The following is a 15,808-nucleotide window of genomic DNA, read 5'->3' on the forward strand; positions in this document are numbered from 1 at the left end:
TTTCTTCTCTCGTCTCATTTCTCAAGGAGATAGCCTTTTTTCGAGGCTTCGCTATTTCATATCATATTTTTTTCTTTATAATCGGTAACCAATTATACATATCTTTTATCTTTTAAATTCATAGTTTTCATCAATTTTTTGTCTTTTTTGCACTTTTTTTCGTTTTTGTTTCGTTTTTTATTCATGATCATTATCATTCAGTTTTCATACTTTATCCGTTTTTCATTGCGATCAAAATATAATAAGCATTTTTATCATCTTCATTTCTCAAACTCTTTCTCTTGCGCTATCGTCTAGATATTTGATTTATTGTGAATAATATCAATTTTTAATGCAATTAGAAAATATCAAATGTAAATGGAAAAAAGAAAAGAAGGAAATTTCATTTTTTGGTAAATAAATAAATAAAAGTTTGTCACTTGTGCGTATATTTCAAAGAATAAAATTTATATGTTCATAACAGAGAAAAGTATTAATATATAATTGGATTTAGAAAAAACAAGATTATCATATAATAATAATATTATTAAAAATATTAAATAAAATAAGATTATAATTTTATCTTAAATTTTCAATAAAAAAAATTTAATTATAAAAAAAATATTGCAAAATATGATAAAAAAACAAAGAATAATGTGTCAATAAAAATACATATATTAAATATACTGTATACTAAACATCATATGTAAATATACATATGCGATACAATATACGATAGCGTAGAAAAGACTGCCGCTTTTACATTTCATTTCGAGAATACAACACATATGTACATCAAACATTAAATATAGATACGTATGTTATTAAGTATGAGTAATTAAATAAAATTTCGATAATCGGTTATCGTTGCAAAACACCATGATAATTGATTATCGGAATAAGGAAATTATAAAAGTTTCGATAATTACACATCGAACTGATATCAAGGTTGTTTGATAAAATAAAATTGACGTGTACTGAAATTCGCCGCAAAATGTATATTTAGGTAATCTTTAAGAACTTAACATGTTTAATAAAGTACTGTAATAAGTTATTAAAAAAAAAATAATCGATTATTTCGCTTGAATCCTATCGCGATTTTTATTGAAAAAAATGTCAATAACTCGAAAATCCTATTGATAATTAAAAAATTACACAATTGCAATATGGTTATGAGTTAAAAATTGTAATCAATATTTCCGAAATCTTTGGCACGATTTCAACGAAAGAGTCGATCTGTGAATTGAGAAAAGCACACAACTGTTATGCGGCGCAGATTCGTTTCAGCAAGGAACAGAAACACGTCGGAACACGTTGTGGAATTTTGATAAGTAAGTAAATAAATAATTGTCTTACGCTTTTGAAAGATTGAAATGATTCGAAAAGATTGAAAAGCATTTTTATTGTTTCGAATAAAACATAAATAAACTTTAAATATATATTTTTCTATCTTAACAATTCGATATGTTTTAATATAATAAACATATAGAAAATAATTAAAATTTTTATAGTATGTGTATTTGATAAATTTTTGCATTACATTAATATTCCTTATATTTAAATATAATGCTTAGATATAGTACATGTATCAAACAAACATAACAAAGAGTGAAATATATTAAGGAATGAATCTTTGATATTTTCCTGTTTATTCTCGACAATAAGTCGAGCGCATATTAGGTTGGTAGGTCGAACAACGTGACTGTAAACCATTCAAAGGGGTCAGTTGCACGTCACCACGCTAAATCCGCAATGCGGTGTTGTCGCAAAGATGATTATTGTTACAATTTCTAGCAATGAATCCTTATATCATTAACGTTCACAATTTTTAATTTTAAATATGTATTTTGCATACATTTAGATTTGTTATATATTTCTATACATTTATATGTTACATATTTATTAAAGTTTTAAAAATAAATTTGATGTACATTATGTATATTTATATAACTAAAACATAAGATAATTAAAGTATATTTATATTGAATAAGATTTTATTGATAAAAACATTAAATTTTGAATGAATAAGCAAATTAATAAGCAAAAACAAATAAAAAAAAGATGACAAAGAATCAATTATATTTTGCGCGAAATCAAAGTCGGAAAAAATGAATAAGAATATAATAAGGAATTAAACAATGAGTGAGATATGGGACAAATGGTAAGCGAGCAAGAGATATAATTCCAAGAGAGGCTCGATGCGGCAAATGCGGCGAATGCGCTGAATGCATTGAATGCGACGACGGTAACGTCATGCGCTCTGAAAACAACCGCAACCCCCTGTTAGAAATCGAGGAAGAACGGTAGGGATAACGTGGCGTGATGCACAGGCCACGAGTGATGCGCAATCGGTATACGAGCGCGCATGCGCGCATATAGTCTCACAGTGCCCGTAGCGAACAGACGCAAAGGCACGCACGCTCGTAGCTCGTAGCTACTGTAAAGGAGGGAGTCGCAGTATATCGAAGTTGTGCAGTGTTGCTTACCACGTAGGAGGCATAACACTCGCCGTCTCTACAATAGGATCCTAATATTTTCATAAATTTTTTTGTTCTACGTTTCGGTGTTTTTATTTTTTTAACATTTTCCTCTTTTTATTATTCTTCAAGAAATGTGTCATCTATATCTTCATAAATTGTTACACAAGATCAATCGTTAAGAAAATGGTATTTTGATAGACACATCGTGAAAGGCAAGTACGACTTGAAACAACAGTTAAAACGAAGGATCATAAAGATAATTATTCGCATCAAATATTTTTATGAAGAATATTTATATTTATACTGCGAATAGCAATGAGAATTGATTTGAAATTGTCATATATTTCATAATTACAAATCGGATAATTAGATCGATATCAAAATCAAGATTGAAATTTAAGAGTGATAAAAAGTTGAAATTGGAATTCTAAACAGAAATATAAAAAAAAAAAAAAAAAAGAAAAAATGGAACCAGAGTTTAAAATATCACTATTATAAAAATTAAGATTAAGATCGTTAAGTTTTTTTCTATAAAATTATATCTGTTGGATTTTCGAAGTTACCAGTTGGACCAGAGAATAATCTATAAATGGATTTTTAGTGACATTGTTAATATCCAATTTGGAGTTAATAATTATTCTGCCCTATCTCTCACGCCAGCAATTGTACCACATATCGATACTCATATCGACCATCGTTCGTTTTTAGGTAACGACGTCTATCTTTTAAAACAAAATATTCATTGTGTTATAGTGTTTGACCAACATTGTGATCGAACCGGAAAGACATTTTACAAAATGTTGCAATATCACGTATGAAATTAATCGCGAACAATATCTATACACTTATGTTCTTTACTGTGGTGCCTAAATATTTTTTTAAAAGTAAAGAAAAACTAGTGCCTACATAACGCACGATAAATGCGATATATATATACGATACGATATATATATATATATATATGTACATATATATATCGTAATTCGAAAATACAGATTGACTCGTCGAACTGAATCGCTCAATGTTCCATTCTATTCAGTTCAGTGATATAATAATGTTTCTCGACGTATCAATAATATCAATAATTCTATCTCTTTAATATTTAAGTTTTATCAATTGTGTGAGAAAACTTTTCTTTCTGAAAATAAAACTTTTAATCGCCGGACTAAGATTAGAATTAGAATCAGGAAATGATTCACGAATTTTATTGATTTGTTAACAAATATGAATATAGAATTTATGAAATGATATTTTAAAACATTTGTCTCCGAATTCGAAAAAATAAGCGAAATCGGATTTGAATTGAATCGAAATTGTTTAATTAAATCATTCTTAATTAAATCTTTCATCTTCGCGTCTTTTTGCAATTTTTATTCTCTTCAAAAATTTTGCGTTTACATCGTACGTATACGTGTGTGTATGCGTATACAAATATATTGAAGATATAAAGAAATGTCTCGTTTAATGTTATGTAACCTTGGCAATGCATCCACGGCAGGAAATGATACGAATAACAATGCGAATACAAATAGTAGCATGGAGGACGATGACTACTATCCGCTACCTACTATTTATCGGTGAGTGAATTCTTGATCGATAACGTATATATATATGTATAGTTACATAAATTAATTTCCTCTCTCTATTAGCGTGTAGTATGCATATTTTATAATATATATATATATTACGTATGTATATATATATGCATACCGCATATCGATATCATAAATCAATTATAAAATCATGAAACAAATTAATCATTCTTATGATCATTAAAAATATAACAATTGATATTTTAATTAATTTAAAAAGTTATGAAGCATAAGAGACAAATATTACATACTAATAATTAAACTAATATAAATTAACAATCTCAATTAATCATTAAAATAATTATTACAATTATTGAATTAACGAATATTATTTTTACAGTCGAAATTATTTATTTATTTATCTTTTATATTTCAATATACATGCATACACACGCATATATATAGTGAGAACATAATAGTAAATATTTGATCTTCGAATTTAAAAATTCTACTTCATTATGATAAAATTTTTTTTCTCGAAATTGGATTCTCGATATATGAGAAAAACAATAAGATAATATGAAATCGATTTGTAATGATCATATATATAAGTATATAATGAAAAGGGAAAATGTTCATAGATCTATGAATTTTTAATTTAAGCGTATCATAGATGAATTTCATAAAATGCTATGAACTAGCTGTAAATGTTTACATGGTTGTATCGAGTATTCTATCGATCGTGTTCTATTAATACTCCATATATTTTATACGCGCAGCTGCCGTGCACCTATAGCGAGTCTAGATTGCATGGAAGAATTCAACGGCGGAAGCGGTGGTGCCGGTGGTGGTGGCGGTGGCGGTGGCGGTGGTGGTACTGTGGATTCTGGTATACACTGCAGTAATACCGCTGGAACGAAGGAACAGCTACTGACTAACTGCATTGCCGCACAAGCGCAACGCTTACAGCATCCTTCGCCAGGTATTCGCTACCGCAACTTGGGCAAAAGCGGTCTACGTGTTTCCAATGTTGGATTAGGTACGCTGAATGTTTTCCTCCACTTTCGTAGAAACGAACAAAATCGCAATTACCCATCTTTATTCTTAATGTATGCTATCTTTTTCTTAAATAATATCTTGCCAATAATATATTAACAATATTTTTTTTACGCTATAAAATAAAATGAAAAATGCTTTTCTATGATTTATCAGCAATTTTTCGATATTTTTAGTTCTTTACTGTTTCTATTATTTATATTTTTATTTTCTTTTTTGTTTGTTTTTTTCTTTCTTTTTCATTTCTTTCATTTTCATTGGAATTGATGGAACCTTATCATCTGTTAATGTAAACATATAAGCTTTTGATGTAAGTATGTTCTTTTAAAATCTATTCAACAAATCAACTACTTTGAATAAAAATGCATAAATAATTAATAAATAATAAATAATTAATAATAATAATAATATTATATATTATATATTATATATTATATTATATATATATTATATATTATATATATATTATATATATTATATATAATATAATATATATATATATATATTATATATTATATATATTATATATAATATTATATATTATATATATATTATATATATTATATATATTATATATATTATATTATATATTAATAATAAATAATTAATAATTAATAAATAATTAAGTGCAAGAATATATTATGAACGATTATAATTATTGCAGAAATTTTATTATATTATTATTATTATCATTATTATTATCAGATTAGTTATTATAAATAAAAATATAAATACATAATAAAAATAATAAATAATAACATAATAAATATAGAAAAAGAAAAAGAAATAAAAAATCAACTATAATGATTTGATTTATTTTATAAAATGATATAAATTTTATACTGAAATCAATAATAACGACAATTCATGATAATCAATAAATGCAAGCTATATGTATATAGATACATATTTTGTTTATAATTGTATATAATCTCGATTCGTTGAATAGATATTAATCAAATTCATGCAATAAATAAAAAATAAATAAAAATGTGTATTATATGTAGTTAAAAAGACGAATATAACGATATGCATATTTATATTTATTGTTATTTTTGTCATTGTTGTTGTCATTGTTATATTGTTGTATCCGAAACTGCATCAAATATCAAAATTGTATATAGAAAATGCAATAAAAAAATGCTATTTGAAGCTTTAATTTAAGATAACATTGATACAACAAATGTATTTATGTATAAGATTCAAGAATGGATTTCTTAGGTGAGTAATGAAGGAAAGAAAGGAATGAAAGAAAAAGTTGATTGTTATATATGAAAGATAATAAATTATAATTTTGTAATTAAGCATATTCATGGATTATATAATAGTGATAATAAAAAGAGGTAAGTAGGTATGTGTAATGATTTAAAATCTATTTTTGAACTGATATTTGAAAACCGTGTATAAAAACATGGAAATATCATAATAATTGTTAGAAATGAAAAATTAAATTATATGTGGCAACTAAAAGCGGTTGAATGAACAAAATTGCTTTATATCTTTAGGTACATGGACAACTTTTGGCATGGGAGGTTGCAGTAATGAGGAAACAGCAGAAGCTGTAGTTGCACTAGCTTACGAAAGTGGAATAAATGTGTTCGACCTAAGCGAAGCCCATAGTGGTCATAGAGCAGAAATTCAATTTGGACGAATTTTATTACGTCGTGCTTGGAATCGTTCAAGTTACGTTGTTACCACTAAAATATATTGGAATACGAAGTAAGTATCGATCAAATTATTACTGAAGTTATAAATATGCACAAAATATTAATATGTTATGGAATATCATTTGAGGATCAATTCTAGAAATTAAAACAAATACAAATTAAAACAAATAAAAATAAAAATAAAAATAATTATTTATTAAGTTATAAGTAATTTAAATTTATATTAGATACAAGAAAATAGAATGATATAGCTCTACCTTTATTATACCGAATTGATTTGATCTGTCTTTGATTTGCTTCATCTAACAAAATACAATTGTTCAATCTGTTAAAAATGAAAAATGCTTGTCAATTTGTTAAATTATTGAACAATTGAACAAATATTATTTAATATTTTAAAATTGTAAATAATTGTGTAAAATTTTATAATTTATAAACTTGATCGTAGAGCGGAAGGTCGTGGATTATCACGGAAACATATAATTGAATCAGTCCAAGCATCTTTAGTCAGATTACAATTATCGTATATCGATATTGTAATGATTCATAAAGTAGATCCAATGTGTCCCATGGAAGGTTCGTTGTAATTACCGTATTACACGCCAATATCAATATTATTAAATAATTAAAAATATGATTGCAAATTTAATATTTTTAACTTTTGTTTTTTTCAGAGATAGTACGTGCTATGAATTATGTAATAAGCAAAGGATGGGTAATGTATTGGGGAACGTCTCGTTGGACTCCAGTCGAAATTATGGAAGCTTACACGAATTGTCGACAATTTAATTGTGTCACACCGATCGTAGAACAAGCTGAATATCATTTATTTTATAGAGAAAAACCAGAACTTTATATGCCAGAATTATATAATAAAATCGGTAATTATATTGGAATATATGTTTATTTATTCAATTATATATATAATGTAATATATATATATATATATATAAAAGGATTAATATATATATAAAAATGTTAATTATAAAAATCAAAACAAGTATATAATATTGAGATTTTATTAAGTTATTAAGTAATTTTATGTTAAATCAAACAAGGTAAAAACTGATTAAGATACAATGATAGAGATAAAACTCTCATTTTATTTTATTCATTCACATATATTATATTATATATCTCGTTTCATTTGATGCGAACGTAAATTGCTTATAATTTAATAAATAAAACTTATTTTTTGTATTTGTTTTGATTTCTAGAATCGACTTTTCAAAGATATTCCGCAAATTCACTATATATGGAAAATATATCACTTTAACATAACAATTTTAAAAGAGATAATAATTATTCGAAATAAGGAAGTCCTCATTTTTTAATGATTTTGGATATTAAAAACAAGACATTAAAAACACATTTTGAACAATTTTTTTTTGTATGTTACTATCGTTTTTTCAAGATATTTCCAAAAAAAGATTATTATTATTAGAATATAAATATTACATAGAATTTTTCTCATATATATATATATATATATATATATATATATATATATATATTAGTGATTGAATGTACATGATCATCACTTATTTTATATTTTCTATAAATATCGAATCCAAAATATATAACAAATAAATTGGTTAAAAAGCTATTTGCTTATGGATTATAATTTAAAATCAAAATAAGATGACTATCTTATATCAAGTTTAAACATTCCTTTTTTCGGATTCACGCACTACAAAAATCAAATATAAAATAATTCTCATGAAATTACAATGAGTAAAGTTACAACGAATATCAGCATTATTTTTGGTATTTATTATTAGAATTTTGATCATTATAATAGCAATCATCCAAAATTTTATTTTATTATATTTTATTTTTCATTAGATTCTTCAAATTCGTTTAAATTGAATTTAAAATATTTTAAACTTATTATAATCCATGAAAAAATAGATTGTTTTAGAATTTCATTCATTTCATGTGTTAATGTAATTAATGTAATATAATTATATAATTAAATCAATATAAGAAAATAAATAAGAAAATAAAAGTTATTACATATTTATGCATATGCAATTGCGGATATGTAGATATAAAAGAAATATAATTGTGTAATAATAAAAATCTTTTTTTACAAATATTTCGAAAATTAAAAATCGATTGACAGTAAAAAAAAAAAAATTCATTCAAAATGTTGATACAACATATCATCAAAAATCATCGAAATCAGTGAGGATTTTCTTATTTCAAATAATTACCAAAGAAATTATTTATTTTAGGTGTTGGTCTGATGGCGTGGTCCACAGTAACGATTGGTATGGTTTCCTCGAAACCTGAAGATTGTGGTGTCTCTTTTTTTTCAAGATCTTCCTATAAGGTAACGTTCAAAAGATAATTTTTTTATAATGTACAAAAATTGACAATTCACAATGCAAGAATGCTGTTGGTTTAATAAATATATGTAGGTAATACATACATATACAACACGTTAACGACGATGGAAGAATATGTAGAAAGATGACTATTGCCACCGACTCTCTCTCGCAACGTTTATTTTTTACTTCCAGAATAAGTATTCGTCATTCAGTTGGACAGAAGACGAAACACAATCTTTGTATAAAGAAGTACGTACTTCAAGCTAATATAATTAATATAATCTGTTATATTTTATATATTTTGTACATATATATATATATATATATATATATATATATATATTAGTGTTCAAAAGTTTAAAAATAATAAAAAGATTTTTAAATAAAAATCATATATTAAACATATTTATTACAATTTTTTGTAATAATAAAAAAATACATTTTTGAACGGAAACAATAACAAAATTTTAAATAAATATAATTAAAATCAAATTTTTGCTCATCAAAAAAATCACCTTTTTGATTAACAAATTTTCTAAACAAATTTTAAACATATTATTTGAAAATTTTTTTAAACCTAAAATAATTACTAATATCAATAAACATTTATTTTCATATTTATATTTGTTATTATGTAAAAATATGACACATAATATGTATATACATAATTAGCATTAGGCATTATTAAAAGAAATAATGTATAAAAAATATTATTTATACATTCTTTTTTTTTTGTTCTAGCAGGAATATGGTTGGAAAGAGAAATCAGCCGATGACGAAACACGAAAATATTCAGATAAACTACGAGACGTATGTGCACTTGCCGAACGACTCGGCTGTTCCTTTGGACAATTGGCTATCGCGTGGTCTTTAAAAAATGAAAGTGTTCAGTGCCTTCTTCTCGGTGCATCAAATATTGATCAATTATACGAGAGTCTTCAAAGTTTACAGGTAAAACATAAAATACATTCTTGAATAAATTCAAATTGAAATTTTATTGTGCAAAACGTATGATAATAAACGCTACATCGTTTCAGCTAATTCCGAAATTAAATGCTAACATAATGAATGAAATTGAAAGAATTCTCGATAATAAACCATCGCGACCTCCGATGATTTCAACATTGGCACTCAGATGACAATCAATTTGCCCTCACGGAAGTGGTGGGGGCTCTTTAGAGGATGGAGGTAGCCCAAAAAGCGAAGGTGCTAATAGTCAAGATCAAGAACAAACTAAAGAATTAACCGGCAAATTACCATTTTGCGAGATACAATGAAACAAAATGTTAGATATATTTACATATATTCAGACGTAATTTGATCTTGATGAATGAAATTGGATCGATTAAAATTGAATTCAAGATGACAAAATTGTGCCAAGAAAGGTCACATAAAGTTAAACGAAAAAGAAAAAAATATTAATTATTAGTGCACGTTGTCCCATACTCAACGTGTCAAACGAAAATACATGTACATATTATGTACTTATATCCACGTAAAAATGAATCAACGACAATACTTATAAATACGATTGCAATTGCAATTGCAATTGCAATTAAAATTATAAATAATTAGCGAGAAATATTTGCAAGATAAATTCCAAACATAATTTTCATTCCTTGATACATCTGTACAATTATCCTTTTTGCAATTTTCTTGGAATAGATGAATTTAAATACACGAAAAAGAGATTTAAAATTATTTGATTATAAGTTTAAAGAAAAATGTTCTTTATGAATCTATTCACAATTTCCTATGCAAAGTATTCATTCGAAATTAGATAAAATTATTGTAGATTCTTTATTAGAATTATGTAAGATAATATAGTTATTTCCTTTTGAAAACTTTAAAAAAATTTTGAAAACTTTAAAAAAATTCTTTATATCATTTTATTTTATTCTTTCACGCATTTTATCTATGCTTCAAAAAAATCAAATATGTACATCACAAAAATAAGTTGAATGAAACGCGGCAAATTTACGATCTCGTATATTATTGATATATTTTTCAATGTATTAATTCGAACCTTACCACTACTGTTCCTTTCACTATCAATCATTTGTTCGACCCTTTCTTATCAAATATCACGTAAATAATTCTTGCTATACCCTTCATAATTACAGATCAGCTCGAGTTAGTTAACTAGTCATTTTACCAGTTAACTAACCGAATAAATTATGTAGGATAGGTAAGTGGTATAGGCGAATAAATATATAAATAAATAGGCGTACTTAAGGTAAGTTGTTAAATAAGTATGTAAATAAATAGATAGATAAATAATAAATAGATAGATATATGAAAGCACGAAGAGCGATAAACATAAAAATTATATGAAATTTCATGTAAGAAAAAATACATGATAACACTCGGAAAAAAAAAGATAATGACAAGGAATAAAGATTTTGTAGATTGTTACGTATATGAAGTGTGATATAAGAACGTTTCGATTCTACTCTCGTTGGATTCGTTCAACTATCTGCTGTCTCTTATGAATATTTATAATGTATCTATATGCAATGTCTTAGAGCAATGTCTTTTTTGCATTTGATTCTTTGAATGAAAACCGTCCTAATGACATGATACTGCGTAAAACCTCGTAAATTAATAAAGTCATTTTCAAATTATATCATTCACGAATTGGATAAAATGAAGTATCTATAAAGATGAAATTTGTGTACATTTCATGCATATATAATAAAAATGAGAATAGGATGTGAAAAAATAAAATAAATAAATAATAATTAAAAGATGAAAAAAAGATGAGGAAAAAGAAATGACTTGGATAAAATTTGAATTAAATTTAAATGAATTTAATCAAATTCCGACATAATATAAAAATGATGAAATAATAGAAAGTTCCGATCGTTGATAATTGTAAGTATATAATACTTTAGTATTATTCATAATTATTAATTGCTACAATTACATTGACATTTAGTGATTTTTTGATCTGTAGTGTGTATTAAAGTAGAATATAATAGATATACATATTACATACACACTCAGATAATATGGCATATCTCGTTGGTGAGATTGGTCTCAGTAACTTTGAGATTAACTATCGGAAAAAAATTGATAAAATTCGAGTATCAATCATTGGCATATGAATATGCTATAAATATGCCAATTACGCTGGCTAAGTTGTAGCTAAGCTTTCACTAATTACGCTAATTATTTAGCGATTTTTCATGCAAATTACAATCTTTATATTTTCCACTCAAATTTTTATCAGAACATAATGATATATAATAACTTCATAATATGAACAAATTCATTAAATAAACGTATAGAGACGAGATCATATATATTTATCAAAAACATGGCAATTAAACAAATTAGAAAACTGTCATGCAAATTTTCAGAGAATCCAACAATTTCAAGAATTTCAAATCATTAGAAAGAAATTAAACTGCCAAAACGTCGATCATTTTGTTGTTAATTAAATAATTATGGTGCGAACGATCGTTAAAATACACGAAATGCCTCAATTGTGTTCCGCGCCAATAATCTCAATGTAATCAATAATAATTGATAAAATATGATTTAAAGCTAGATAAGAAAGAATAAATAGAAATGAAGAAAAGAAAATAAAAAAAAATAAAGGTAAAGAAAGAGGTTGGAAAATAAGAGCAATATAAAAATTGTCAAGATATGATATATTTAATTATAAATCAAATTGAAAATAAATAGATAAATCTTTTATATAAATTGATAAAAACTTGATACTTTTCAAACATTTTTATCAACTTTATGTTCAAAGCAAAATTGTTCATTCATTATTTAACTTTTAACGATTCTTTGAATTGATCATATTCAAAGTTGATATTCATTCAAGATGTATTTATGACATGATTTATGCTTTTTATAAATAGATAGGTAGAACATATATATATAAAAAATTGATATAAGATTCAATATTTTTTATTAAAAGCCTTCAAGAAACAAATATATATATAATCAGTCTATGAATTGATATGTTACCCATTTAAATACACGTTATTTGATTATTTTTGTTCATAAAATTAATTATTATCTTTTAATTATAAATAAAAAAAAAAGTACAAGAAACTGATTAATTACAATTATAATTGAAGATCGATAAAATTTTATGTGATTAAATCGAACGAATAAAATCTATTTTTAATGAAATCTATTGATATAATTTATCATTAATAAATTGATATAATTTATCAATCGAGTATTTAATTAAAAAATATTTAAATAGAAAAAAATTTAATTAATTAGTATTGTATACTATACATGTATAAGTCAAGTATATAATGTTATCAAATTGGATTTAATTAATATCGTATTATATATATAAAATTGAGAGTTATATTTACACATTATATTATATATATTACATATATTATATACATACATATAATATAATATATTATATTATATATATTAATATTTATATTAATATTATTTTAATTTTTTTAATTATATTAATATATATATCACATATATCTATTTATTGTGTATTTTTAGCAATTGTCATAAAATGAAAGTACTCATAAATTTAATAGTAACTTTTTTTTTAAATTGACATGTCTTCTACCTATCTATCTTTTTTTATGATAAAAAAAAAGATATAATAAGATTCAATTTAAATAAAAATACCCAACATAAGTATAGTTTTATCAATTATATATACAAATATATTATTTACGCTAAAATTTTAAAATGTATATCTTTTACACATATACATTTCGTAAAATATTTTATTTTTTTAAAATACAATTATATTGTCATATTGAAAAAAACCCTAAAATCCTAGGGGCCAAAAATGGGGTTATTAATCATTATCCAAATTGTTGTTATTTGCGATGTATTGAATGTATTTTCTATCCTGCCGACTTCTTTCTTTCCCTAAAATTACGATTGAAATAAACAGGATAATTCATTGAATAAGTAAAGCTAATACGATTAAAAGAATGTAAAACAGATTTTCATAAAACAAAACATTTTCAAAATTTTTCGAAAACTTATACATTCTAAGCAATGTATTAAGTATTTAGGAAATTATTTTGAAATGATTATAAATAAAAGAAACATGTTATTTTGTGCATTACTCTATTACACCTTCTTTATTATTATCATCTTGCTAGTTACATATAAGTTTACATGTATGCACATGTGTAAACATGGAAAAATAGAATTTATTTTTTTTTGTAAATCTTATCAAAACAAATTACATGTATATTAATGATATATTATTTTGATTAATTACCATATCATTACCGTATAATATTTTTTTCAATTGATTTTTTATGAATAAAAATAAATTATTTTTTTTATTGAAAATATTTATTATTTATTATTTATATTAATGTAATATTATTTATATTATTTATATTTATTATTTATTATTTATATTAACATATATTAACGTAAATACGTTATATTAACGTAATTCATAATTTATTTTTCTTATACATACTATATTTTTTATTATTTTTTTTACACATATTATATCATTATGTATCAATATTATCGGATAAATATTTCATCATACATATTAAATTTTTAAATCATAAAAGTGATTGAATATATTACTAAATTCATTTAGACAGAAAACATTATTTTTCTTTTTTATTTCTGATATGAATTATTATTTCCACGTCATATTCTTTTTTTTTAATATGAATATATAGTTATGATATAATAAAATTTATTAAATTGTATCGTATTATTGAATTGCATTGTGCGTATCGTGATATAATATGATAAAAAAGAGAGACTCATCTTTATAATTGATATATATTATGACATATATATTTTATTTTAAGTTTTTTTCTCTTTTCGCTTCATTCCACTTTTATATCTTTTATATATAATTTGTATTTTCTTTTTTATTTTTATTTTTAACTAATAATCTTTCCTTATTAGTTTTGATACTCAAATTTCAATAACAAATCTATCATTAACATAAGTATAACATGAAGATTACAATATTAAGGATATTATACACAAATGTTGAGAATAGATTTACTACATTAGAAAAGTATAGATAATATAATTTAATATTTGAAATATCTTCAGGAATAAATTTTTTCTTTTGAACTAATAGAATTAACGAGATTAACTATTTATAAGATTAATAAGATTAACAAATAAAACGAGATTAATCCTTAATATTTACTGTTCTTTTAAAAAAACATTCATAATTATGAATATTTATCTATAATAACCATATATTTACAAACACTCTGAATTTTATTTTTATTATATGTCAATAGTTTATTGTATTAAACATCTAATAAAAACGAAAATGTAGTAAAATAAAAATAATGTTATTACAAAGTATTGCTTTTCTAAAATAGAAAATAATTAATAAAAATAAGTTATTTTAAAAATCTATAATAAAAATAAGTTATTTTAAGAATCTATAATTTTTTAAAACAACATTTATTCTTCATAGACAATTTTAAGTAGTACATAGTTAAGTACAAATTATTAAATTTGTTTGTATTTTTAATTTTCATTTATTTTTTAAATAAACTTTTATAATATATCTTTAATAATTTATATACAATTCTTTATTTTTTTAATATCTCAATATTTCTTCATTGTATTTTCTTCAATTATTGACTCGTATAATTTACAATATTTTATTACAAAAATAAAATGTCACTATTTCGTATAAATCTTCTCTATATTTTTTTGTTTTATATGTTTTTCTATATCGATTCAAAAAATCTCTATTCAGAAATATTTAAATTCAAAAATTATACAAGACATTTCATGAAATTAAT

The 15,808-nt window shown here is 23.6% G+C and overlaps 1 protein-coding gene across 7 annotated transcripts; it reads left to right on the plus strand.

Moving 5' to 3' along the window:
• Positions 1 to 1,130: 1,130 nt before the first annotated feature.
• On the plus strand, positions 1,131 to 12,608 carry LOC726238 (voltage-gated potassium channel subunit beta-2). 7 transcript variants are annotated; one of them, XM_026446185.1, is made up of 10 exons: positions 1,131 to 1,310; positions 3,958 to 4,036; positions 4,771 to 5,030; positions 6,553 to 6,766; positions 7,163 to 7,290; positions 7,389 to 7,595; positions 8,952 to 9,049; positions 9,240 to 9,296; positions 9,789 to 9,998; positions 10,085 to 12,608. In XM_026446185.1, exons 2-10 carry the CDS (start codon positions 3,996 to 3,998, stop codon positions 10,184 to 10,186), a joined length of 1,317 nt encoding a protein of 438 aa, XP_026301970.1. In that variant the 5' UTR covers positions 1,131 to 1,310; positions 3,958 to 3,995; the 3' UTR covers positions 10,187 to 12,608. The 7 variants fall into 7 exon arrangements, with proteins under 7 accessions (XP_026301970.1, XP_026301965.1, XP_026301966.1 ...); XM_026446180.1 differs by lacking the exon at positions 1,131 to 1,310 and adding an exon at positions 2,337 to 3,167; XM_026446181.1 differs by lacking the exon at positions 1,131 to 1,310 and adding an exon at positions 2,363 to 2,671.
• Positions 12,609 to 15,808: the final 3,200 nt, after the last annotated feature.

This window comes from Apis mellifera, linkage group LG1 (assembly GCF_003254395.2).
Source record: "Apis mellifera strain DH4 linkage group LG1, Amel_HAv3.1, whole genome shotgun sequence".
NCBI classification, from domain to species: Eukaryota; Metazoa; Arthropoda; class Insecta; order Hymenoptera; family Apidae; genus Apis; species Apis mellifera.